Genomic DNA, 27,971 nt, shown 5'->3' with positions numbered 1-27,971 from the left:
CACTCTGCACCACCCACACACCCAAACAGAGCTCAAGACCTACAAGGAGGGTCTTCCGTGACTCCGAGCCAACCTGAAATCTGTGAAGGTGACTTGAAGGGAAGAGCCTGGGGGAAGTAGTCAGGGATAACTCAGAGGCACAGAAGCAGTTTTTTATTTTATATACAACATATGGAACATGTGAAAATGAAAACCCTTTGGCTAAACTAGAGGATACAATATTTGATCTACCTCATGTGCAAAAATTACTTTTTAAAGTTCTCTAAACACATTAAAATACCCTGATAACAAAAAGTTTTGGTCTAGAAATATAATCCTTAATTACTCAGGCAATAATAGGAATAGCATAATAATGGAATTGACAAATTTATAAGCATAGGAGGAACTAAAATTCAGAAATAAGGCACAACTGTGCTTACATAAATTATGTATACATATATAAAGAGAGATTAATATTTTTAAGGCTACGAGTGTTAGCTTTGAAGCAAAACACTATTCGCTATATTTCAAGTTGTTACAAAAGCCAAAAGTCAAAAATTTCATATCTCATATGCTTAAACCTCCTCCCCCAACAAACTTTATTATATCCTGTGTTTTATACTAGCTATAAAACTATATTCCTAGTAACCATTACAGACAAAAGAATTCAAGAACAAGTACCTAAGTATCTGAAATATTACTGCACTGATGTGGATTTCACAGCCGTCTTAAAGTTCATAGATATTTATTATTTAAGAAGAGAATAGTCTTTAATGTAAATCTTTGGAATTAAATTTCAAGTAAATCTCATTTATTTTATATAATATTCATTTCAACTTCCATGTAGAAATATGAAATGCAAAAAACAGTAATCACAGGTTAAATCAGACAAACAATGTGGTATGTTAGAAAGAGCAAACCTTAAGGCTGAATTAGCATTTACCGAATATAAATAATTCAGGGCCTTCCTACTGTTACTTCTGAATTATGCAGTAATTTTCATTGTCTTTTTAAAATTCCAGCAAATATATATATTCATGAAGGATAACATAAGAGCAGAAAATCATGTGTAAAGAAACTAATGACGTTAGTATTTGCATAAAACTTTGGAATAATTATGGGTAAATGCAAATGTGAGCTAGACAAGAAAAGAAATATAGCAAATACTTTTTAAAGTTTTACATAAAAGTAGCTAATGAGTTATTATGTATCAATTAAAATTATGATGAAAACTTTATAACAACGGAAATATCTTTATGTTTAATAGAAAAAAACCAGACATGATTCCAAGAATAAAACAAAATCCTAGATGAACAGAGACTAGAGGAACCAGAAAGTGAAAATATTTGTGTCAAGATGATAGAACAATGAGATATATGCTTTAAAAATCCTTCAATTAAAACATAGCTAAGTTTTTTAAACACTGAAGGAAAATGAATGCACCTCAAAAATTTACTTCCAAACAAGTATTATACTTCCTAGTTATAGGATATATATAATGTAATATCAACAGCTATTAACTGAGAAAAGGCTTCCTTTGATACCTTGACAGTAACCTCAGCAGAAAGGCTACAAAGACACTTTCCTGGGAGAGATTAGAAGACAAGCTTATTAATAATTCTGCCACAACATAAAATGTGGGAGGCAAAGGTTTAGGTGGTGCAAACAAGGAATCACATCCTAGATTGAAATAAACTCTATGGATTATCAGTAGATTAAAGTAATTCATAGCTCCATTATATTTGTTTAGTAAATCATATACTAGATTTCATATTTGCTTCAGTTTGTGAATACAAGATCAGTCAAATTTTCTGTCTCTCTGTATCTCCATATAACAACATTTCAAAAGCTAGCATGCCTTGTTAATAACACTCTCCAAAGGTGAGTACTCAAAAATACAAAGTAGGTGCTACTTTGGCACTCAGAAACCTGCTCTTGATTAACTCTTGATTAAGCCAAAGTCATCTTAATTATAAATAAATTTTAATCTACTAATCCCCAAAAATGCCCAAGAGCTTTTATTCTTGTCATATACATATATATACACACATATATACACATATATATATATATGAATGCACACAGAGACCCAAACAGATGTAATATTACACTTAGATGTAGTAGCACCTTAAAGGTAATTATCAAAAAGGGTGCAATAAAATTTTCTATCAAATGATCTTATCTCAGTTCCTACCACTTAGGATTATAATAATTTATGTTCCATCTATCACCATCACAAGATTTAGATCTCCTTAAAGGTAGTGTCACTAAATGATACCATTTTTAGATTCAAAGCAAGTTTTTATTTTTATTTTTGGAGACAGAGTTTCGCTCTTGTCACCCAGGCTGTAGTGCAATGGCACAATCTCGGCTCACTGCAACCTCTGCCTCCCAGGTTCAAGTGATTCTCTTGCCTCAGCCTCCCGAGTAGCTGGGATTACAGGGGTGCACCACCACGCCTGGCTAATTTTTGTGTTATTAGTAGAGACAGGGTTTCACCATGTTGGCCAGGCTGGTCTCCAACTCCTGATTTCAGGTGATCCACCCGCCTCGGCCTCCCAAAGTGCTGGGATTACAGGCATGAGCCACCGTGCCTAGTCTCAAAGCAAGTTTTTAAATAAGTAACTGGCTGAATAACTAAGAAATAGTTTTCAAATTAAAATTCAAGGGGAAAATAAGAAAATGTTATTCAACATTACCAAGGGCTGTCTGGAATAAAGACATAGTAAAGGCATTCATGCATGCAACAACTGTCGTCAATCTAAATGATGCCTAATCATGCTACTATTCCAAACCTAAAAGGTAATTCAAAATTATCTCGATAATGAGATAATGCCGTAACAGGCAGGCATAAAGGAGCTAAAAATACAAATGATCAAATATGGATAAATGACAGAAAAGGGAAAGAAAATGAAAAGGTCGCTTGCAGTAATTTAAACTTTCATGTCAACTCTATTTATCTCTTTGAATTAAAGTCTGTCTTTATCAGCATCCACTGGTATTATAATCACTTTGAAGACAGAAAGCCTACTGAACTTTCAGTCGGTACTTCCTTGGAACATATTTGTTATCTAGGCATGAATTCATATTTAAAACAGCTAATAATTATTGAGAGCAAACAAATTTAAAACCAACATTCTAATTCATTAGTTGGTTCTTATACATATTCATCATCCTCATTTGGGAAAGGGGTTTGATTCCAATATCACAGCTGAGTATTCTCACAATATTTTTAGAATGGAGAAGGGCCATTATTCTTGACATGGAGGGGAAATCATTAAAAATTTATATGTAGAAATATTAATAGTATGAATGAAAAAGCTAACATTTGAACATGGATTAAAATAGATGAATATATAAAATATCATAAATAACCTTAATTATTCAGCAGATTTGGTTTTGAACCATTTTAGTTTTTCTGCATGTCTGGAAATAATTCAACAATTAAACTACATGCTGCTGGTCTTTCCCTTGTCAACAGACTATTTGCCAGTATTTGTCATTTGTCCTTAATTTAACCTCTAAACCTAGAAGTACATGGGTTTATGGTCTCATTCAGTTTTATTATTCAGACTACGTGCTAAACTAGAAAGTAAGATCAGCATTAGGCAAAGGTTCTAAAAAACTGAACTTTTAAGACTGATTCCATTTCAACTGTATGTCTAAATTCCAACTATTACATCATTCTGAGGCACTGAACTGAGCTTTTAGAACAACAAATAAATTATGGTGAAAATTAACATCTGTTTATTGTTACAATTTCTTCTGTAAGAGGTAGGTATGTCTTATGAGGATAACAGAGATCTGTAATATGCTATTTGCAACATGTATCAGACAGATTTACTAGCCTTTAGAAATCCAGTATTCATTTATGGCCCCCAGCAGATTATATGTGATGTTATAATAACATACCTTCTAGGAATCTGAGTCTATATTACAAAAAAAAGAAAAGATTTCTCTAGATACCTGTCTTAATCATTAAATGTTCTTTCCTAATAAGATAAAATATTACCTCATTATTTAGAAATTTTTATTTTTATGAACAATTTACTTTGAAAAGCATTACTCTGTCCATTTTATAGCTCATATAAATCTATTTTAACTAATAATTCATTCACTCACAAAAGGCTGTAAAGCTCAGTATTTAAGGATCTGATTTTTGGAGCCAAATTCCTTCCTCTGAATCCTGGCTCTATTTCTTCTGAGCCATGCAACTCGAGTGAGTTTCTTATCCTAGTTGTGGCTCTGCCACCTCATTCTCTCATGTGAGATGACAACAGCAAAGGGGAGCAAGTGAGTTAATACATGCCAGGCACTTGGCATGTGGTAAGCATGTGATGACTATTAACAATATCATCAATTTTGCAATAATTTTTAGCAACTACTATGTACCAGGTACTGTTCTAGGAATACAGTAAACAGCTGTGATAAGACAGGCAGAGTCCCTGCCCTATTGGATCTCATGTTCTCATGAGGGAGAGAGGCAACAAGCAAATAAATCTACAATATAATGTCAGGGATAGAAGCCATAAGAACAGAGCCATACGAAGAGACAGACAGAACAGGACACTGTTTACCTATCAACACGGCTCTGCTGCACGAGGGATCATGGCCCCATCTGCAAGTCAGGAGGCAGCAAGGCAGAGAGAATAGGCTTTGGATCCCCTCAGAACTGAGGTATAGGACTGACTCCACTATTTTCTTAATCTCTCTAAGCCTCAGTTTCCTCTCCGCAAAACGGCAAGAATAACAGCAACTAATTCATAGAGTTAAATGAGCTGATGCTTGAAAACAGCATAGCATAGTGTACCAATATGAGCACTAAATTAAATAACGATGATGATGAGCACTCAAAAAAAGCTACAATAACTACTGTCGTTTCCAACTCTCTCTACTCCAAACCCTGGGCCCATAAACTAGATGTCTCACTAATCCCTCAAACTCCACCTTTCCAAAAATGAACTCATCACCTTAGCTGAGAGTAGCTCATCCTCTTTTCTTCATCCATTCCCTAATATCCAGTGACACCCACGATGTATTGCCGCCTTCAATGACAGTCCTCAAGCTGCCCAAGATGGGAGTCTACCAAACTTATACTACATTTCTTCAAGGCTTAGTTCAAATGCCATAAAAAAGCCTTTACTGGCATGTCCAGATGGGGTCACAGCTTTCCTTGCCTATGTTCTCAGGGGGCCATGTTTGTACTGATTCATACAGCAACTCAACCAGTGGAATAACCTGCTCCCCCCACTAGAATGAGCCTCCTGGAGGGCAGGTGCCATTTCCGCAATAGGCACTGGGCATGGCACAGTCTACAGTGACCTACACCCTGGAGAGGCCATCCCTGCTGGGCATCACACACCACTGGCACCATGTTCATGGAGCCCCCACCTCCTCTGCACACTTGCATGTGCTGGCTTTGCACTTGGCCTCCACTGTCACCACTAGACACCCAGAGGAGGGAGGTCTAAAGCTACCTGCTTCTTGGGGCCTCCAGCTCCATACTCATCCAACATGCCATGCTGGAAGGGAGGCCCACCCTCCCCTGAGCCTGGGAAGCCCGAGCACCTGGCCTCCGTCTGCCTTAATGGGCTGAGCCCCAGTTCCCTCCAGACACAGGGTGTAGACTTCTCCAGGAAGCAAAGGGGTTCAAACGCTGGGCAACCAAAGAGAGACAAAGGGTCATGACACAGCCTTCCAAATGGTGTGAAGATTTCATTACTGTTGAGCAACTTGGCCTTGAATCTCAATGTTCTATTTCCTGTGATGCATGAAGTTCTATATAAAGACACATGTATAAAAGATGTTTCTAAGAATGCCAGTTGTATATGTGAAAAAGGACAGTATTATTTAAGTGAGAGAATGTGTATAAAAAAAAAATTCTATTTTCTCCTGGAGCATCCTATCCAGGCCGTTGCCCAAAGTAAGTATTCAATCAATATTTGTTGAATGAATGGGTCAATAAATTTGCATTCAACAGCAATGCAATAAAGTCTCGAATTTAATAAATAAAAATACAATTAATGCCTATCAATTTCTAAAAATAAAATTAACTTTTAGTAAACTATTAAGCATCCAACTCCTTTCACTTCAAAAGAAAAGTTTAATGATATACAGCATCAAAAAGCTGAGGCAATAAATCACACTCATGACTCTCAAAGTTAACCTTTTAATGAAGTAACTCACAGAGTCTCCCTGTGAATAAAAAAAAATTCTGAAATTAGAAAATGCCAGGCCATCTTTCTCAAGCTTCTTTACACTAATCTATGAAAGGCTTTGCTAGCTCTCCTGGCTTAACAAATGAAAATCAGGTGTTTTTAATAAAAAAAAAAAAAGAAAAAAGAAAAAAAAAACTAACGAGGCAAGGGCCTAACTCTTTTCAAGAAAAATAGTGATTTCCAAAACTTTCTGCAAACAGCAGAAAAAAAAATAATTTGTAAGGTTGAGATTATGCCAAGTTTTAAATAAAGGGTTTATAGTCTCACCACAAAAGGCTACAAAATTAGAAGTGTCAGTTCTCTTCAAAAGCTACATAGTTCAGGTGGAGAGAGTATAGAGGTCTCTAAGCAGCTAGGTTAGCTCCATTTGGTCTAAAGCAGAAAATGTAATCCAACCTCTGACCCCCCAACCTCTGCCCCCAATAATGAAACCCTTTTAAGCATCCTGACTTCTGATTTTTTTTTAGAGGGGGGGGGCAGTATTTGCAGGTTGCCTTGCCTGGAACCATAATGTATCTCTGGTTCTGCCTATTTCTCAGCTTCTGCCTTAATTCTAAACACTGTCCTACCCCTCTCCCCAAATATTCCTTCTACAGTGGCTTACTTCTCTGCTCCCCATCCAAAGTGATTCCCTGGGCAAGCAAGACCCTGGCCTTGTGCTGAGGTTAAAGTTCCTACTTTAGTGTCTTTAAATGGTGCCTGGATTCTTGCTTTACTAGAACCTACTGAAAGCAATGCAATTATGCTTTATCTTCTCTCCTTCACTGTTTCCAATTTAATCTTACGTAAAGTTCCTCTGGAGAACAACAATGGTTTTAGACAGGTGTTAATATGCTTTTGAAACTACAGGAAAGATTGTTTCAGCATGGGATCCCCTTGGTGGCTAGACCCCAGGTTCCAGAAGGAAAAAAAAAAAAGACTCAGGTGACAGCTTTGCCATCACAACATAAATTCAAGATACTTAACAGTATCATCTCTAGAACCTGAGCTGTTTGCTCTTTTGTTTCATGTAACTAACAAAATATTTAATATAAGAATTTTTACACAAATATCCACTCCAGAAGGAATTTTAAGTCAAAAAAACAGATGTCAAATCATAATTGACACAGATGCAGTGCACATAATAGGCATCTGAACAAAACAAACTCAAGCAGGTGATTTATTAGATCATTGCACAAACTCTCCTTACGGGTTTCTGTCTGTCTCACCTCCACTTTGCTTTTTGTTCGCATACCTCTTTAAATAGTCTCGATCACTTCACATTACCCTTCCATCTGTGATACAGGGAGGAAAAAAACAGGGAAAAAATAGCTCTTCTTCAAACTCTGTATTCCTCTATGTGCAGATCTGCATTTAGGAAGCCGTAGTCATCAGCCACATCCCCACTCTCACCGACCCTCCTTTCCATTCACTGCAATCTACAAAGATCACATTCCACTCCCAACACACACTTTACCCATCCCACAAACTGTTCCCTTACAAATTCCAGTTCCTACTTGGCATCCCAAAAGTAGACCTTCTGGCAATTCATGTCTTCATCTTCCAGAACTATGTTCTAAACCTATGTCCTCCAGCTCATTTTCCTTGTCTTTCCTGAGTGATTTCACAAAAGTCTTCCCTCATTCTCCTCTCAGGCTTCACATGCACAATTAGCACAGCGTCAACTCAAACTTTTTACATATTGCTACACAGCTTCAAACACGTTATCGTCATTCTCAAGGCCCCCAGGTGTTGTCTACAGATGTCTTTTTGCATTCAAAAATGACTAATATAACCATAGATGCTCAATTAATATTTGTTGAGTCAATTTTTTTTTCTTTTGAGATGGGGTCTTGCTATGTTGCCCAAGGTGGTCTCAAACTCTTAGGTTCAAGCAATCCTCCTGCCTCAGCCTCCTGAGTAGGTGGGACTACAGGTGCGCCTGGCCTATTGAGTGGATTCTTTAAAACACTGATTCTGTACTTACAAATTTCTGCTTAATGATATACTCACTTATATTATGAAATAGTTACCATCTACTTTATAAAAACGAGAATACGCATTCTACTAAATTCCTTTCCAATCCTTTGTGACAGAGCAACTTAGAATGATACTCTGCACATAGAATAGAACCTGATGAAGTCAGCTGAGTTATAGATTGGAAAGAACATATAATTATCAACCTCAGCACCATTATAACTGCATGATAAGCTTCAAAACTGGAGATGGAAATGACTACTTACAATGACCCTTGTTGCAGAAAACAAGGGAAACAGTTTAACTCTTCTACTAACAACTCCGCACACAGTATTAAATGTCAGATAAAAAGTTAGTTTACGCTCTTTCTTTTTAGATTCATGCTGTAATGATGAAAAATGTTTGCGTTTTTAATAAGGCTGCATTTTAGCACCTTGAGGCAAAACAGGCATAGGTAATGACTTGCCTAAGAGAATAGCTGGAAACAGATGCATAATCACAGAAGTCATTACATTTTTGCACCTTAATTTTTTGGCAGACTTTGTAGTCAAGTGCAACCTGACAGAGTAATGACTAAACAGCAGTTCTAGACATCTGGTATTGTGGGAGGAATATATATTTTGAGCTATCAGATAAATATTCAAATGATAAAACTTACTGCTGACTTCTGCCTCACCAAGCAACTTTTACGAATGTTCATGGTGGGCAAATTGATGAAGAAACCAAAATTGCAACCTTCATGCTTCACAGTTGGGGTCCCAGGTGACATGAGGGTCCCAGACATCCCGTCCCTTACAGGCACGGTGCATACCTGCCACACCAAGCTGCTGAGACACCCCTTTGAGGAGCCAGCCTGCTCCCACCACAGCACTGGGACGCCAACAACTTCTGCCTCTTAGTTTTTCCCTTTCTCAGCTCCCACAGCTGACGGAGTCACCAGTTCTTTCTTGAGCATGTCCATTTCTTAAAACAGCCTCCAGTAGACGGGGCACGGTGGCTCACACCTGTAATCCCAGCATTTTGGGAGGCCAAGGCGGGTGGGTCACCTGAGGTCAGGAGTTCGAGAGAAGCCTGGCCAACATGGTGAAACCCTGTCTCAACTAAAAATACAAAAAATCAGCCAGGCGTGGTAGCAGGCACCTGTAACTCCAGCTGCTCTGGAGACTGAGGCAGGAGAATCGCTTGAACCCAGAAGGCAGAGGTTGCAGTGAGCTGAGATCGCACCACTGCACTCCAGCCTGGGAAACAGAAGCAAAACTCCATCTAAAAAAAAAAAAAAAAACAGCCTCCAGCTAAGTTTTAACTAAGGAGCCCTCCTGCCTCTTTAAAGTGACTTTGCCTCCCTATGCTTTGTGAATTTCAGCATTTAATTCTCAGAAGTTGATCTTATTTCTCTATTTTCATTTAGTTTCAGGTGAAGTTATCTCATCATTGCCCCCTAAGTATTGTCTACAGACCCTACGTTAGCTGTCAGCCATTCTTGTTCTTGGATCTCTCTTTTTTTTTTTTTTGAGATGGAGTCTCGCTCTGTTGCCCAGGCCGGAGTGCAGTGGTGCGATCTCGGGTCACTGCGACCTCCGCCTCCTAGGTCCAGGCAACTCTCCTGCCTCTGCCTCCAGAGTAGCTGGGATTACAGGAGCTGGCCACCACGACCGGCTAATTTTTGTATTTTTGTATAGACAGGGTTTCACCATGTTGGCCAGGCTGGTCTTGAACTCCAGACCTCAGGTGATCCGCCCACCTTGGCCTCCCAAGGTGCTGGGATTACAGGTGTGAACCACCATACTTGGCCCCATTCATGGATCTCTAAAGTGCTATTCATGGAATAAAGTAAACTTTTAATCATACATGTGGCATAAAAAACTCTGTAAAAGAAAAAATGATCCAGAATCAAGTATAATTGCAAACCCGAAAATCTTTCTGGACAGTTCAACTTCCAAAAGACTTGTTAACCCAAAAATGAAATTACCTAAGCTGTAACAGCTCACTCTGGATCTTGTGAGCAAATTAAAGTTTGGTCATAACTACTTGGGTGCTCTTAGCTGGCTTCATCCAAACAAAGAATTTCAGAACAATAACCGACCTTCGTATAATTAAAGGGAAGCTTCCTTATTGCTTTAGTCTAGGCTCTACTTACTATCACAGAAATTAAATGCTGGGGGTGATGGGGGTGCATTGCCTAACAATATTGGTTAATTACATGCCTTTAAACGTAAAACCAATGTTGCCACCTAGTGGCAATCTAAGTCCCCTACTCAACAGGTTGTCTAAACAGAAAACTGCAAATAAAGGACAATAAAAATTAAGTATAAGCATGATAAAACTAAATAGATGCATAGAATAAAGCACTAAAAAGTCAAATACTTTAAAGAAATGTAGCTATTTCCTAAGCTTCAAAAGCTAAGGACAATGAATCAATGGAAATACAGGTTCTAATGCTGTGTGTGTTTGGCAATCCACTACGTGCTATGCGGGATGCAAAAAGGAATAGGGAACAGGTCCCACCTCCCTCTGGAGCCTGAAGGCAGAACAGATACACTGAAGGACAAAGTACACCTTGGGGGTGCATACGTGAAATGCCAAATGAGCATCCAAGGAAATAGGTGTCTACAGATGAAAATGTCCATCACAGTGGACTGAGGTTACCTGCAACAACACAGAGTCTGTCATAAATCCTGAAGGCATTAGTAAGTGACAGAAGCCAGTCACAAAAGGACAAATACCTATGACTCCACTCTTCGAGAAATCTAGAAAAATCAAATTCACAGAAACAGCAAGTAGAATGGTGGTAGCCAGGGGCTGGGGGAGGGAGGAATGGGGAGTTGTTCAATGCGTACAGTTTTTAGTTTCACAAGATAAAAAAGCTCTGGAGATCTGTTACACAACATGATTCCACTTGACACTGCTGAGTTGTACACTTAAGACGTGCATTTTAGGTGTTTTTTATTACAATTAAAAAATAATAACAGTGGTGGTGCCAGCAACAACAAAGCACACTGAGTGGGATGCATCCTGAGGTCAGTGCGCAGGCCACGGTCCCAATTAGTCAGGCAGTCTGAGACCAGTCTCTCTGAGGCCTCTCCAGAGAATGTCGCATTACTGATGGCAATTTGACGGGCCAGTCCTCAGGTAGCCAGCATCCCACACTGCCCCTCCTCTCTGTATCCCTTCGTATGGCCCTTCAGTCTGCTCTGACTCTGCCCAGCCCCTAGACACTGGTCTTCCCGCAGGGCCCATGGCTTCCCCTGGAAGCAGCACCTTCAAGCTTCCAGCCACTACCTATGTATGTTGCTGACTCTCAAATCTACCATCTTCTGGCCAAATCTTTCTCCTGAGCGTAAAACAAATATCCAGCCTCCAGCTACTCACACCCTCACTTCAGATATGACACCCAAAGTCATCATCACCCTCTAAACCTGAGAACCTGTCCTCAATCTCACTCAGCAGCCCCACCTCATCTGAGTCCCAGCTGGAAGCGTCCCTGCCATTCTCTCCAGCCTGGGTCCATCTCCCACCATTCTGGCCCTGCAGCACCCCTACGCCACCCCCAGCCAGATCCATGGCCCTGTCCCCAGCCCAGGGCTTCTCAAACTGCTGTGGTGGAGGGCACACAGCAGTCTGCAACCTGCCCTGTGCAGCATGGCCCAAGACTAGTCCCACGACCTTAGAATGAGGTTCCTTGCCCAGTCCTGGCTCTCTTAATGCCATTCTCCCTAAGGCCACCAGGGGATGGTTTTAAAACACAAACTCTACCGGGTCTACTCCCTAACGGCACTCCCTGGTAGTAATCCTCAACCAAGGGGCACTTTTAACTGTAATAGTGACCAGGGTCACTGCTACATGTATTGCCAGAGACGAGAGACGCTAAACACCTGTATACCAAAGAGATACACCTCAGAATACCAGGAGGGCCCTCAGAGAAGCCCCCAGAGAAGCCTGGTTCCCCAGAGGACATACAATTCTGCGTGACCATGATCCATCCTGACTTCCCAGGCCTGTGGCCCACACTGCCACCCCCCATCCACTGGCCCCAGGACAGCATCAGAGCCCACACACCTGTGCTTCCACCTCTCACCTGGCCACCTTACCTGCTGTCCTCCTTACCCTGAAAGCCCTCCCCTCCCACCTCAGCCTCAACCTAGCTAGTGCCTAATAGGTAGGCTCAGTTCCAGGCTCAGCACTTTCAGAAATCCCTCCTTCAGCATCACATCCCCTCCTCAGCTCCCCTGCCCCACTTCACCATGGTAAGGGCCCTCCTTTGTGTCCCAAGTACCCTTCTATCACTGCTCTTCCACCTTGCTTGAAAACTGCCTGCTTGGCCAGGCACAGTGGCTCATGCCTGTAATCCCAGCACTTTGGGAGGCCGAGGCAGGAAGATTACGAGGTCAGGAGATCAAGACCATCCTGGCTAACATGGTGAAACCCCGTCTCTACTAAAAATACAAAAAAAAATTAGCCAGGTGTGGTGGCGGGTGCCTGTAGTCCCAGCTACTCGGGAGGCTGAGGCAGGAGAATGGCATGAACCCGGGAGGCGGAGCTTGCAGTGAGCTGAGATGACGCCACTGCACTCCAGCCTGGGTGACAGAGTGAGACTCCATCTCAAAAACAAAGGAAAAGAAAAAAAAAAAAAAAAGAAAAACTGCCTGCTGATGGCCCTTCTCCTCTCTGGGACTGTGCATTCTTCAAGTACCAAGACTATGTCTTGTTGATCTTTGTATCCCCAGTACTTTGCCCGTAGTATGTCTTCAAATACCAAAAGAATGAATGAGAGGTTCATAGATAAATTCTGTAGACTAAGTGAGTCCTTGATATGAAAACAAAATCCTGACTTTGGCAGAGACATCGATTTGTCCCTCTGTATCCATGATCCCTTTCCCTTCTAAAGATTAGAACCCCTTGAGTTCTAGCTGAATCCAGGGCCACCCAACTAGACATTACACTTCCCAGCCCAAGTGTACCCACATGATATATCCTGGACATAGGTACATAAAGGGACACAACATATACAACTGCAAGGTACAAAATCCTTAAAAGGAAGCAGCTTGGCCTACACACACTGGAATGCAGAATGTAGGTCAGCTTCAACCAAGCAGGACAAGACACTTCATCCAAGTAACAGGACAGAGGAACCTGGAGCAGAGCTGCCTCCCCAGGCCCCCACCAACTAGACTGTTGGGTGGGGAGAAGTACATCTTCCATTTTTTTTTTAATTTTGTTTCAATACTGAAGGATTTCCATCTTCTTTAAGTCACTGTTACGTTGTCTGTGTTAGTCAAGTGAATCTTCTGGTTCTTTTTCATATTATCTCCAAAAGATTTAATTATTCATAACATCATATTTTTCTAGAACCAACTCATACCTAATTTTTTTTCTACTCTTCTTCCTAAACTCTGTGGTTTCACTGAGAGAAGTAAATAGCTACTATATTTAATAAGAGGGAGGTTGGCCATTATCCATTTAAGAGTTAACAGGAATAAAATACATAAGTTACTTAAATTTTCATTTTCGTTTGATAAATTTCTTAGAGTCAATTCAATTGCCATATGCTGAATACCTACTATGTTCAAGGTGCTATGGAAGGATCAAAAGAAGTGTCTGCCTTCAAAGAACTTGTGATTTAATACAGCATGTGTGTGCATGCATGCGTACGTACGGCCGAAGGTCCATACTGTATGTAGGAGAAATACAAGGAAACTTCTATTACAATAGAGAAGAAAGTAACTCTGGGAAAGAAAAGATCATGAATTTCAAGGATTCAGTGCTTGGTTCTGAAGAATCAACTCATAAGACATAGTCTATTCTCTGCTTTCAAAATTTGTAAAAGAGACAGGTAACAAATAATACACAATGAAAAGTATACAATAGAAGTTTGTCCAAGATACAAAAGTGGAACCAAAAAGGAAGTAGCTTAGCACGGCGGCTCAAGATGGTGCACGGAAAACCTTTATGGGGATACATGAGCTTGACAAGAAGACAGGATCTACAATATACAAAGCCACAGGGGCATAGCATGTGATATGGTCTGAATCTGTGTCCCCACCCAAATCTCATGTGGAATTGTAATCCCCAATGTTGGAAGTAGGGCCTGGAGGGAGGTGACTGGATCATGGGGGCAGTTTCTCATGGTTTAACATCATCCCCCTTGGTACTGTCGTGAGGAGAGTGAGTTATTGAGAGATGTGATTGCTTAAAAGTGTGTAGCACCTCCCCTCTCTCTCTAACCCTCCTGCTCCAGCCACATAAGATGTGCCTGCTTCCTCTTCACCTTCTGCCATGATTGAAAGTTTCCTGAGGCCTCCCCAGAAGCTGTCATGCTTCCTGTACAGCCTATGGAACCATAAGCCAAGTAAACTTCTTTTCTTTATAAATGACCCAGTCTCAGATATTTCTTTATAGCGATGCAAAGATGGACTAATATGGCAAGTGATCCTAGAACCATATACTAGTTTGAAGTTACTGGCAAATAAAGCACAAGGGGATGAGCGGTGGAAGATGAAGCTGGGATCTAGAGACAGGAACTTCAGTTAATAAGCTCTGGTGCAACTGTCTTGGCACAAGGTAACAAGCAATGGAGGTTCCTTCTGCTCTGCTGAATCCACACCTGCTCAGCTGCCTACCATCTTGCCTCAATCCTGACAGACACCAAAGAGAAGTTATAACACATTCTCCATTCCTAAATACAACTGCCAAGTTCAGCTTACACAGGAACCTGTAACCATCCTCCCCAGAGCCTAGAGTCAGTTTTAAGCATCCAGTGCTCTTGTACCTGGGCCCTATCCTTTGCGGAGCCCCAGGGCCTCTCAAAGAAGCAGGCATACCCAGCCCCCAGCAACACCCTGCCAACTCTCATTTTTCTTAAGGGGAAGAGGAGAAGAAGGAATACTTTATAATTTCTATTGCTTCCCACCAAAACGTACCCACATGCCTTATCCCTGCTGTAAACCAAGTCCCAGGAACACTGCCCTGCTCGAAGGTGCTCTAAAAACTACTCTTCCCAGAAGAACAGAAGGGGAAAGGCAGGTAGAGAGCCAGCAATGAATATCCATTTGCACAGAAACAAAATTGGCCAAAAATAAAATAAGAGTGGATGAACAGTAGAGGAAGTATAGGGGCATATGCAATCAACTAGACTTGGATGGCAAGGGGCGTCGCTATTCGTATCCATGGAAAGGACCACTGGTATGGATTAAATGGGGAAGATACATAATCTAAAAAACACAAATCTGTATCTGCAAAACGAAAGGTATTGCTGGGAGCAGGGGCACATGCGGGTGACATAGGGAAAAGTGTGCTCTTAATTCATATGAGTAAGGGATGCCTAACTGTGGTTCTGATGTCATCACTGATCACAAAATTTGGGGTAACTGGCAAGGTCTGACTGAGCAAAATCCAGTTAGAGCTTCCCTGGATCCACCTGAGGGATGGATTACCTGGGCTCCTGGCTCCTCCTCCTCCCTGCAGCAGCCTGCACGTGGCCACCCCACTAGCGCCTCCAGCAGAGCAGATGGAAGAAGCCAGCCAGTCAAGGTTGCTGCATGTCTGCCTCTCTAATAAAATCCAGGAAGATTTAGTAGGAGAAAACCTCCAAAAGTTAGGTTTCCAAAAAAAAGAAAAAAAAAATTTTTTTTTCTTTGAGACAGAATCTTGCTCTGTCACCAGGCTGGAGGGCAGTGGCGCGATCTCAGTTCACTGCAACCTCTGTCTCCTGGGTTCAAGTGATTCTCCTGCCTCAGTCTCCTGAGCAGCTGGGACTACAGGCGCACACCACCACGCCCAGCTAATTTTTATATTTTTAGTAGAGACAGGGTTTCACCATATTGGCCAGGATGGTCTCGATCTCTCAACCTCATGATCCACCCACCTCGGCCTCCCAAAGTGCTGGGATTATAGGCGTGAGCCACTGCACCCAGCCAAAAAAGAAAAATTTTTAACTTATCAAGCTGCTCCTATCTCTGACTACTGAAAAACAATCTATAGCATGTGTTACTTTCCTCTCCCTTGAGAAAGTACGATGTTTCAAGCAGAGCAACCCAGAGAACCTGGCCTTGCAGGGACGCAAGACAGTTTGATACAGTTTATATATAAAGCATTTAAATATTAAGCACAATAAACCTTATTCCCAGCAGTTCCTTGCCTTGAATACTGTTAAGGCTGTTTATGTTTCCACGGACATTTCTGACCCTTTATTTTCCAATACCCATGAAGAGAAAGAAAACAATCTGTCACGCACATATGTCTCTTGTCAAAGAGTTCTTTCCTGGGAGAACAAAGGGATAGCATTTATCTACAGGCAAGCACTTCGGTCTTGAAGGACATCACAACGTGGTGCAGAGGTCTTGATGGACTTACTTAGCTAAAGAAGGAAAGCACCCATAGGGCAGCACAAGGTAGATCCTCCCTCACTCCAAACCTCCAGCATTATTCAGAGCAGCTTTATATTCTGTTCATGCCTATTTTAAATGTTATTAAAATGTACCTATATGCGTAGATTTTTCTCTCCATAATCCTTCTGGAATATTACATTATAAATCAACTCAAAAGTTAAATTAATGACATCCAATTAAAAAAGCAGATTAAGAGACTCATACAGGAAGCACTGCACTAAGATTAATGAAAATGTTATTCCAACATGAAAATTGCCTTAGAACTTGTTACCAAAATTTTGAACATTAATTATCTCTATTTTAAGCCTTGCCTTTAGAAAGTTATTTCTTCTACTTGCTTTTATCATACTTCGTGACAAATCTACAGTTGCCCCACACAATTATATAGTTCTCTTAAATTTATATATATATTTATATATATATATACACACACACAAAAAAAATTCAGAATATGATAATTTGTGCATTAGGAGTTAACCAAAACGTTTTTTTTTCTTTTTTTTTTTTTGAGACAGAGTCCCACTCTGTCACCCAGGCTGGAGTGCAGTAGTGTGATCTTGGCTCACTGCAACCTCTGCCTCCTGGGTTCAAGCGATTCTTCTGCCTCAGCCTCCTGAGTAGCTGGGATTACAGGCATGCATCACCAGGCCCTGCTAATTTTCGTATTTTTAGTAGAGATGGGGTTTTGCCATGTTGGCCAGGCTGGTCTCCAATGCCTGACGTCAAGGGATCCGCCCACCTTGGCCTCCCACAGTGCTGGGATTACAGGCGTGAGCCACCACGCCCAGCTGACCGAAACATTTTCAACAACAAATACTCAATATTAAATAAGCAAAATGAGTCAGAGGAATTATTCTCGTCTAAATAAAAACTGATTCTCCACAGATCCAGTGTTTTGGAAAACATCAAGGTAATCAAGAAATACATAACTGGCAGACCCCCCAGCCATCGCTACGTACCTGTGTAAGATCTGCAGCCTGCTTTAAGATGCTTTTTTTTAACTGCTCTGCTCTCTTTGCATGAAAAGAATTACTTTGACTCTGGATGACGAATACAATTCCTTTTAAGTCTAGAACAAAAAAAATAGTTTTCAGGTATTTCTTTTTACACAATTATTAAAATAAACTTGAAAACAAGTGAAAAAATAGCTACAAAGCAAACCTTCAGGCAGTAAACTCTTAATGGGAAAAAATCAATTCGTATATAATTCTAGAGACAAAATTTTCTCTCTTTTTAAACTGTTTCCCAAGCTTCCTTCCTAGAAGTTAGCAAGTAAATAAGCTGACTGTACCAGACCCAGTCTATGGCACCAAACTGAGAATGTGCTCCCGCATATGTCAGAAAGAATGGCTGAAAATGTGTGAAAATATCTAGAACACTAATCTTCCCAGTAGCTGAAAATCTAACTTTCACAAGTAGCTTTTTAACAATTCCCACATAATCCTACACTGTGCTGCTACCTGTTATGAGTTGAAACATGTCCTCTAAAATTCATATTTTTTAAGTCCTAACCCCCAATACCTCAGAATGTGACTTCATTTAGAATTGGGTCTTCACAGAGGTAATCAAGTTAAAGCGAGGTCATCAGGGTGAACTTTAATCCAATATAACCAGTCTCCTTAGAAATTTGGACACATAAATGACACATAGAGAAGGAAGATGATATGAGGAGACACACAGAGAAGATAGCCATCTACAAGCCAAAGACAGAGGCCTGGAACAGATCCTTCCTTCCCAGCTCTCAGAAGGAACCAACCCTGCCCACACCTTGATGTCAGACTTCTAACCTCCAGAACTGTGAGACAATACATTTCTGTTGCTTGTACTAAGCCACGTTTTGTGGTACTTTGTTATGTAGTCCTAGCTCACTACTACACTACTTCAAGAATGTTCTGAATGGTCCTTTAAGGTGACACTCAACAGTAACTGCCCATCTCCCATGAGTTCACAAGGGTTTGCAAATAAGTAACTCAATAATCCCTACCCTACCTCATAAGGCACCTAGCCAGGATTAGGTGTTATCTCCAGGAAACCGGCCACAGCAATTCCTCAGCAACAGGGCTTTAGCGTGAAGTCCTGCATAAAGCCCATCTATAACACCCCATGCTGGCAGTATTCACCAGCCTGCTAGAGATGCACCTGAAGGCAGCCAGCTTTTTACAGCGGCAAGCAGGAAGGAAACCCGAGTATGTCCTGCCCACAAAGACCATCAGAGGGCTTGCCAATGGCAGTAGCAAGGCTGCCTCCCAGAGAAACACGTTAGGCCTCCCCAGGTTCTGGGCCTATAACAAAGAAATGGATAAAACAGTGATTGTGTCAGCACCCTGCCACCAGACAGGAATGTTGGCAGAGGAAGGTGCCACATAAATTCTAGCCTTCAGCCAGATTGTCAGCAAAGCCATGTGGGGACCTTTCCCCCACCATGAATCTTTCTCTTTAACACCTCAGCTCAGAGAACCTAATTTGATTTTAATTTTATTCCATTATATTTGATTGTTCTTATGCTCTATTCTATAGGTCCATTCATTTATTCACTTGCTCAAATATTCACACAACAGATAGCTCCACAGTGAGCCATCTAGATCCTAAAAATAATCTAAAATGCTCTTTGGTTAAAACTAAATAAAATATGTAAAAGGAAATGCTGAACAGCCTACTGAATATGACCTAATTCCTTTTCTTTAGGAGTTCATATAAATAGGAACATTCCATATACCTGTCTCTATTTTAAACCAGCTTCTTGGCTTTATATGTTGGACACATGGGTAAGACTTAAATGGGTGTCTTCAGTTTCAACTGAATTCTTATCTTGGATCTACTACATCTGAAACATTAATATAAACTCACACATCTAAAGAGGAGTTATAAGGATTTCTTTTTGTTAAGAATGGAGTAAATAAGCCTCAGAGAATAATTTTTTTAAAATTTAATAAAGAAGATGCACATTCCCAATGACCCAGAAATTCCACTCTTATTAATCATCCTTGAGAAACTCAGATGTGTGCACAAGGATATATGACAAAAGTGTTTACAGTGGCACTGTGTAAAAGAAAAAAATGGGAAGCAACAAAAATATCCACTAACAAGATACATTAACTTGAATACTATGCAGCAATAAAAATTAACCAGTATTACATGTATCAATCCAGATGGATAAATCCCATAGTCATAATGCTGAAAAAAGCAAGTTGCAAAAGAATAACTATATAATAGTTTGCAACAATATAAACATAAATATATTAAAATGTATATATACCAAACATATACACACATAGCATGTGAAGGTATAAAAGATTACATGAGTATGATAAATACCAAATCAGGATAATGGTTAAAAGGTTTCAGCAGTGTTAATGGTATTTAATTTCTTAATCTAGGTGATATTTTATTTCTTAATCTAATGAACATATAATACATGAATGTTCATTATATTATTCTCTTTATAACTTCTTATATGTTCAAATTATTTCCTAATACATTTTTTAAAGAGTAGATTTCTCTATCAAAAGGTTAATCCTAGCTGGGCATGGTGGCATGCACCTGAAGTCTCAGCTACTTGGGAAGCTGAAGTGGGAGGATTGCTTGGGCCCAGGAGTTTGAGGTCAGCCTGAGCAACACAGCAAGACTACATCTCTAAAAAAAATAAAAATAAAAATAAAAGCTTAATCCTGTGCTCACCGCTCATCACAGTAACCAACTCCTGCCACTCCTACCAGCTCAGCAAAGCTCCCACTGTCTTCTCATTGAAGACAACAGCATTTCCGTACAGGGAAGAGGATTTGCAAGATTAAAGAGCAAATTCTTCCCATACCTGGGTCATGTCCTGTGAGTTGAATCTGTCCTCTTTTTAACATAGCCACTAAGAAATCATGCTGGCCTCTCCCTTTTTCCTATACTTCAATCATGCACGCTTCATTCATTCATTCAGCAAACATCTTCTGAGTACCTACTAAGTGTAGGGCTCTGTGATACAAGAATGAGTGAGCCCAGTCGCAGCCCTGGAGTGTCTGAGCCTCATTCATAGGCAGGCCATTATAACACAAAGCAGTAAGTGGAAAGCCAGAGCTAACTGAGCACAGGGCACTGGAGCCCAGACAATCGGGGGCGAGTGCAAGGAGAGCTTCCAGGAGGAGGTTATTTCCTGAGTTTCCTTTAAAAAGCAGCAGACACACACACAGAGGGTAGCAGATCAGTGGGATCACCACAGAGCCCACAGCCTGTGGTATCTCTGCAGTCTCCCTGAGTGAACGACCATGTCTGTCAGGCATTTCTGAGAAAAGGAGCATGGCGGGGTACAGTAGGTGATAAAGTTAGAAACGGAGGCAGATCCGTTAAGACAAATCATGAGGGATTTATATACCATGCTGAGAGGCTTGGGCTCTAGATTAATCACTTTCAAATGGGGGAAGGGCCTCATGAGCCAAGTGGGGTCCCAGGCAGTGGGGACTTCCCAAAGGAGGGAAGGAGGACACTGTCCCGAAGATGGGGGAAAAAAGGGGTGGGAAGACCCTCCCCACAGAGGGAGCAGTGAAAGTTTGGGACAGAATCAAATTTAGGGCAGGAAAATACTAACGGTTAGGTATAGCCAAGGAACAGGACGCATGGGGGTATTATCGAGGACAAGGCTAAAGGGGAGGGGAGCTCCTGCAACCCTGATCATAATGAATGCCGGAAGATCACTGACATGCTAGTCAGCCCCAACCCATTCCAGAAAAGAACCAGGTTAGTATAGTTAGTACAGTTCGGTGCTGAAAACAGCTTATGTGTTTAAATTCCTGCTGTTCTTTATACCAGTACCAAGAAATATTTTCTGACATACAGCCTAAGCCGTCCCTTCACTGAATCACATTCTGGCTGAGTCCAGATCCCAGAGCTTATCTTGGTAGCTGTCTTCTCTGTGTATGCCATCCAACCACCTGACTCTTAAGCTCCTGCTGCCCAGTCCACAGAGCTAAATAAGACAATTCCACGATTTCCTTATCATCTTGGTTGCACTTCTTTAAACTCACTGCAATCTGCCTTCAGCAAACACTGTCACAACTCAAGATGGATCATCATTGTTTCTCCCCCAGGAATGGGCAATAAATGGGCCGCACACTAAGTGCCTGACAATAATAATCAGAGTGACAGGCTAAAAGGGGAAGATAAAGAAATTAGCCAAGGATACCTAAAGGGCCAATGCAATGCCAAAGCCAATGGTGAGTGGCAGACAGTGCTCAGGAAAGGTAGCAGGACAGAGAGATAGTTAGAAAATGGATGCTGAAGAGCAATGATTCTTCTATGAAAGCAGAAGAAACCAAATGCTCTCTATGTCTTCAGTTGCTGAGCACCTACCATGGGCCAAGCACTGTACTGTAAAGTGCTCATCTTCCTGGTCAGAAATTATCTAGAAAAATGGGTTTCATCATGCTGGTGCTTTTCTGATGAAAAACCAATACGATGTACTTCTGATATAAGCTGTAACAAGCAGCCTTATGATTTAAAGCTGAGGAAAAAATATGCATGCATACACACACACCCACAAACACACACACACAAAGCGGGCCACTCCAATTATGTTTACTTGGTGAGAATAATCATATACTAGTGAATCTATCAATTAGGCAGCAAGCTGAAGGAGAAACAGCATCCCGTGCATGGAGGCTATCTCCCAGCTCTGACTGTGAGCCATGCTCTCGGTGCCCTGAATCTACTGTTGTCACTGCAACTGCCCAGGATCTTTAGTAGCCTCCTGGTCTTGTAGGCTCACACAAAGATTGTGACAACGAAGTCCCCTGGGTCTTTTTCAGATGAACTGATACCAACTTAGGTATCACTCGACTTGCCATGTGCAATTGCAAGAATATAAATTTACTTGTCCAAGGTAACTTCCCCTTTGTAGTTTCAAGCCCATGTTCCAGACTTGCATCATTAATTCATTTAATAAACAGAGACTCATCTGCTCCCATAAACTACAAATAAATGCTCAAAGCCACAGAGTTGGTAGCAGGGAAGAAAATCTCCACATGGAAAGGCGTGGCTAAACCATACAGGGTGTTATAATACAAAGAAAAAGCAACAAATTGACGTGGTTCCTTAAATACAGCTGCTCGCAGACCCCAAAACACTCCCCTGTGGGCCCTAGATATGCGTGCCCAAGACAGGTCATCCTCCCACTTCCACCCAGGGGTGGGGGTCTCTCCTGAACTTCTGCACCCCTCAGAACCCAGGCCCAGGAAGGGAAGGCCTAGAAAGGAACACTTTCCTTTATCCTTTTCCCTCTTATCTAGAGCTCGCCTTCCAGGTCTCCATGGAAAATAGTGGAGAGGAAGCAAGAAGAGAATATTGTTCCCTTCTTGTTTCCTGGAACCCAGGCTTATCCATCATGAAACTGGAGGTGAGCCAACCCCCTGTGTCTGAAGGGAGACTTCTCCCATGGACCGCATACCCCCTGACACCATAGGCTTCCTGTGAGGTTCCACTGCTACTGGTGTCCAGGTCCTGGCTGATTGTGTTCCAGACTTGGGTCATTCCTCCTACCCTGGGAGGAAAGACATTGACAAAATTCACACCCTTCAAGGACAAACTCACCCCTACACACAGAGGTGTGGCCTTACACACTGGGCATGCTTCCCATTAATTTTTTTTTAAAGTCTAACTCCTGGTCACATTTCTGAAGATACTTACAAACTATGGCGGAGAGGGTGTTTCAAAAGGAGTACAAATAAGGAATGGGCAATGATAGAAGTATGATGCCTTACAAAGGAAGGGGTAACGGCTTCCAGGCCAGGATGCTCGGGACAAGTTTGGCAGACGTGACCGGTGAGCTGACTCCTGAAAGGCATGGAGGTGTCTGCAGGTCAGCAAGTGGACAGCCTGCTCCCGGACGGCCTGCGCTAATGTCACAGCTTGTTCTGTTCTCCCACATCATGTGGGTCCTTAATAACAGGGACCATGTCTCCTTCCCCTCTGCATTCCCCCAGAGAGCCCACCAGGCATGGTGCTTTATCCTTACTGGAAGCTCAATGAATGATGCCAGAGGGAATTAAATCCAACATATCTCACTGAGTAAACATAAATCCACCACATGCCAACATGCCCATCTGAGAGGTGTTCGCCCCACATCTTCAGGAGAGCAAACGTTAGGCTGGGCCAAAGACAGAATATTTGAACAACAATATTTACCCCATAAATAAAATCAGAAAAAAATCACTTCATGGAAATATAATTCATACAAAATATACCTAAGTACACACTCTTAGGTAAAAAAAAATCATTACTTACCTATGTCATTTTTCCTTGATATACCACTTTTCTCCAAATCCTGTATTTTAAATGAAAGAGAAAAAGATGAATCTCAGTACATAACAAAGTCAGCAGTACACTGAGTAAACATGCACGGTGCATGGTATGTATCAGCACATGGGAGGAAGATTTGAAAAAGGGAGCTTGGAAACGCGTCCCTAAAGAAATGAGACCGAAACCTAAGGGACCACGGAGCAATGATGTACTTCTGTATCATGACAGACTTCTTAGTTGGGGCTGTGCCCTTCTCATGTGATCTTGGGCAAGTCGATTGAGCTGAAGCTCTTTCCTATTGTGTAAGATGCAGTGAATGTTTAACTGGTTCATGATATTCTCAGGAGGGTCCATTTTTAAAGCCCAGTAAACCATAAAGCATTAGCAACATATCAGAGGAGTCTCGAACCTGGCAGGGTGCTCCTCATGAAGATAAGTTCTACTAATTATTGCACTTTATCATCTTTTGGGTGCAGTCATGCTGTCTTCAAGAATGTTACCACAATGTTCTCTCCAACCTGAGGAGTAGTCCTAGGGGCCTGCACAGGGCCTCAGAGGCCAGCCTATGGTGGTCACCAGAATTCAGGAGCACAGAGGCCGGGTGTGGTGGCTCATACCTGTAACCCCAGCACTTTGGGAGGTCGAGGCAGGTGGATCACAAGGTCAGGAGTTCAAGACCAGCCTGGCCAATACGGAAAACCCCATCCCTACTAAAAATACAAAAGTTAGCCGGGCATGATGGCAGGCGCCTGTAGTCCCAGCTAATCAGGAGGCTAAGGCAGGAGAATCGCTTGAACCCAGGAGGCGGAGGTTGCAGTGAGCCGAGATCGTGCCACTGCATTCCAGCCTGGGCAACAGAGCAAGACTCCATATCAAAAAAAAAAAAAAAAAAAAAAAAAAATCAGGAGCACAGAAGGGGCACCTTAAGAGCTGGAGAGCTCCAGACACAGAAATCTGGATGTGGGCACAGAAATACCTGACCTCGACTCTGTGTAAATCAACGGAGGAACTCTCAAAAGATTTATCTGGCAAAGTGCAAAGTGTCAGCAGCTAAATGTGCCATTTTCATTGTCTTCTCTGCAGACTAAGAAGGAATTTTCTCCCTAATTGCCCTTTCTTGCTTTCAACAGTCATATGCTATAATTATGACAATGGGACGGTGGCAAATATCCTTCAATTTTCTTCACAGACTGCAACAAGAAATGTGGTCGTGAGCCCTTACCAACAAAATTGGGAGCGGCTTAAAAGCCAAGAGACGTATCCACAGAGATGCATCCTCTAAGAATACCAAAGGGACCATGACAACACTCGGGGAAGAGAGAGCTAAACACAGGGGAGCGACTACCTTTAGTGGCATATTCTGAAATTATCTTTGTCTCGAGACTAGAAATGCCACTGAGTAGAGGAGAACCTATAGTTATATGCTGATTTGTTAACTCTCAGGATGGATCAAGTGACACCTAACTTAATCCTGATGAAACAGGTAGATCTGGAAGAAATTACTAAAAAAGACTGGAAAGCTCAATCCAGTTCCCTGAATGCGCTGAACCAAAGCCAGGTTATCACCGTAAGTCAGCATGTGCAGACTTACTCTAAATGCCACTCTTGACCAGGAAGACAACCTGCCCTCAGGGAAGGGGCCAGCCTCAGCTCCAGAGGAGCCATTTGTCTCCACTGGCAACCCACCACCTGCCCCAGGCCAAGCTGCCTTCTGGATGCCACAGCTTTGGCTGCCAGCTGAGGCTCCTGGAAAAATAGAATTGTTAGATCTAAAAACAGCATTGGAGATGATTCAACCCAATACTCCCCTTTTGCAAATGAGATAACAGAGGCTCGGAAAAGATAAATCATTTTCCCAAGGTCCAGCAGTCATTCTGGCCACAGAACCAGAATTACAAACCAGGTCTCCTAACTCTGTCCCAATGCTCTTCCTCACACCGCCATGATAATGCCTGTCCAGCCTTCCTCGGGAAGCATGCTTTAAAAAATACACATCATTAGATGTGAATAGATTTTGAGAGTGAGCTAAAAAATAATATAGAAAGCAAAAGTCACCTTCATCAACAAGTTAAAAGATGAAAAATATCCAGAATGCTACAGTTCTAGACTAAGCAAATGAAGCTGAAAAACCAACTGGACTTTCCATCAGATAGCTACCTTTGTGAAATCAAAGAATAGCAATGAAAATGATACATCTTTCTCTTTGCTATTAAACACAGCAGCTCTGTTGACTGACACAATAGCTAGGAAATGATTAGCCATTTCAAGGGGTTCAATTTGTAAACTGTAAAAATCAAATATGCAAGAAACAGTTGAATAAGGTGAATTGAGATGGAACCAAAATGGTCTTGACTAATTTCCCCTGTGAGAAAGAAAATTAGACTAAATTAACAGAACAATTAAAATTCTGTCTCCAGCTTCCCTTGTGAAAAGACTTAGTTCTTCCTAAGATGAAGGAAACACATGGTTTGTTTTATTATTTCTGCTGCCACATGTTTCTTACGCTATCAATATCAATCAAAGTGTGCTCACTGTCAAGGTCTTGTAAGTCAACTGAATTGCTATTCAGATATGAAAGAGATTTGCCATTCATCTCTACCCCACAGACAGCTCCTATGCTAGCCAGGAAAAGGCACATTAAAGTCACCCTTTGACACAGGTTTTATTTTTTAAGTCACAAAAGATTTGAACAACACTTGCAATCCATACATGTAATGCTTAGTTTATAAGTCCTTCATTAAAAGAAGATATGACACCCTCGAAAGAATTTTATATGGAATCTTTTAAAGGGAAGAGAAGTAAAATGGAATCTTCCACCCAGTCACAACTACCCACCACTGCCCTAGAGATTCTGAATAAAATAATGAGATGTGTTCATGATTACACTCAGTCGGCCCTGGGCTCTAATTCTGCCTGCACCACCAACTAGCTCAGGCCTGTTTCAACTGGAATAGGAATAATAATGACAAGACCCACTTCACAGGATTGTGTTGTAGGTTGAACAAGATAGTAAAATGCTGAGCACAGGGTCTGCACAAAGCAAATGCTCAATAATATTGGCACCTACCCTTTTTTCATCATTATCATCAACTACTTCATATGAAGTCAACTACCTCCATAAAACAAATGTAACAGACAAAAGCAGTTCCTCTTTACTTTGATTTGTTCAGGTAGGAAAGATGGCTTATGCAACCTCTTAAAAGGCTGCTTATAGGATTTGTTGTTGTCTTATCAGGTAAACGTTTAAACAGGACCTCGCATTGTTCTAAGCTATAAACAGGCACACTTAATCTTCAAAACAGCCCTGTGAGGTAGGTCCTACTACCCCATCTTACAGATGAGGAGGCTGAGCACAGCGAGGTTCACTAAGCCCCACAACTGGCTAGTGGTGGAGAAGAGATGAACTTCCAACACTTTGGTTCTCGTGACCAGTGTTAACCTTATGCCTGTCATTCAGAGCTCAAAGTCACAAGGACTTTGAGTGCTACCACAGGATTAGGTAGCACTTTAAATGTGTCACAAATGATCCTCATTATTGCCAAATACACACATCATAATGCACAGGGCTGTGTAATATAAAACAGTAAAGTGAGAAATATTCAAGGATTCAGAAAATTTGGATTCTAACTTTACTTTTTAATAATCATGTGTTTAGGTGATGAATCGCATTTATTGATTTGCTTACGATGATTAGCTTTTGATGTGCTGCTGAATTTGGTTTGCTAGCGTTTTTGTTGAAGATTTTTACATCTATGTTCATCAGGGATATTGGCCTGACATTTTCTTTTTTTGTTGTGTCTCTGCCAGGTTTTGGTATCAGAATGATACGGGCCTCACAGAATGAGTTAGGGAGCAGTCCCTCTTCCTCAATTTTTTGGAAGAGTTTCACTAGGACTGGAACCAGCGCTTTACACATCTGGTAGAATTTGGCTATGAATCTATCTGTCCAGGGCTTTTTCAAAAACCACATGATCACCTGAATAGAAGCAAAAAAAAAAAAAAAGGCTTCTGATAAAATTCAGCATCCTTTCATGTTAAAAACTATCAACAAATTAGGCATCAAAGGTACACACCTCAAAATAATAAAAGCCGTCTATGACAAACCCATAGCTGACATCATACAGAATGGGTAAAAGCTGGAAGCTTTCCCCTTGAA

The 27,971-nt window shown here is 41.3% G+C and overlaps 1 protein-coding gene across 3 annotated transcripts in view; it reads right to left on the bottom strand.

The window, feature by feature from the left end:
* Positions 1 to 27,971, bottom strand: part of B3GLCT (beta 3-glucosyltransferase) — a 125,547-nt gene that overhangs the window by 78,716 nt on the left and 18,860 nt on the right. Inside the window, exons 3-4 of one of the 3 annotated variants that reach the window (XM_509616.9) lie at positions 23,801 to 23,840; positions 17,497 to 17,606 (exon numbers count right to left, since the gene is read on the bottom strand). In XM_509616.9, the coding sequence (XP_509616.5) occupies positions 17,497 to 17,606; positions 23,801 to 23,840 (150 nt within the window). Of the gene's footprint in view, positions 1 to 17,496; positions 17,607 to 22,964; positions 23,053 to 23,800; positions 23,841 to 27,971 lie in introns of those variants that run through there. The other 2 variants (XM_054665172.2, XM_054665170.2) reach the window with 2 other exon arrangements.

Source organism: Pan troglodytes, chromosome 14 (genome assembly GCF_028858775.2).
Source record: "Pan troglodytes isolate AG18354 chromosome 14, NHGRI_mPanTro3-v2.0_pri, whole genome shotgun sequence".
Classification (NCBI taxonomy): domain Eukaryota; kingdom Metazoa; phylum Chordata; class Mammalia; order Primates; family Hominidae; genus Pan; species Pan troglodytes.
This window is presented reverse-complemented; position numbering and strand designations above follow the sequence as displayed.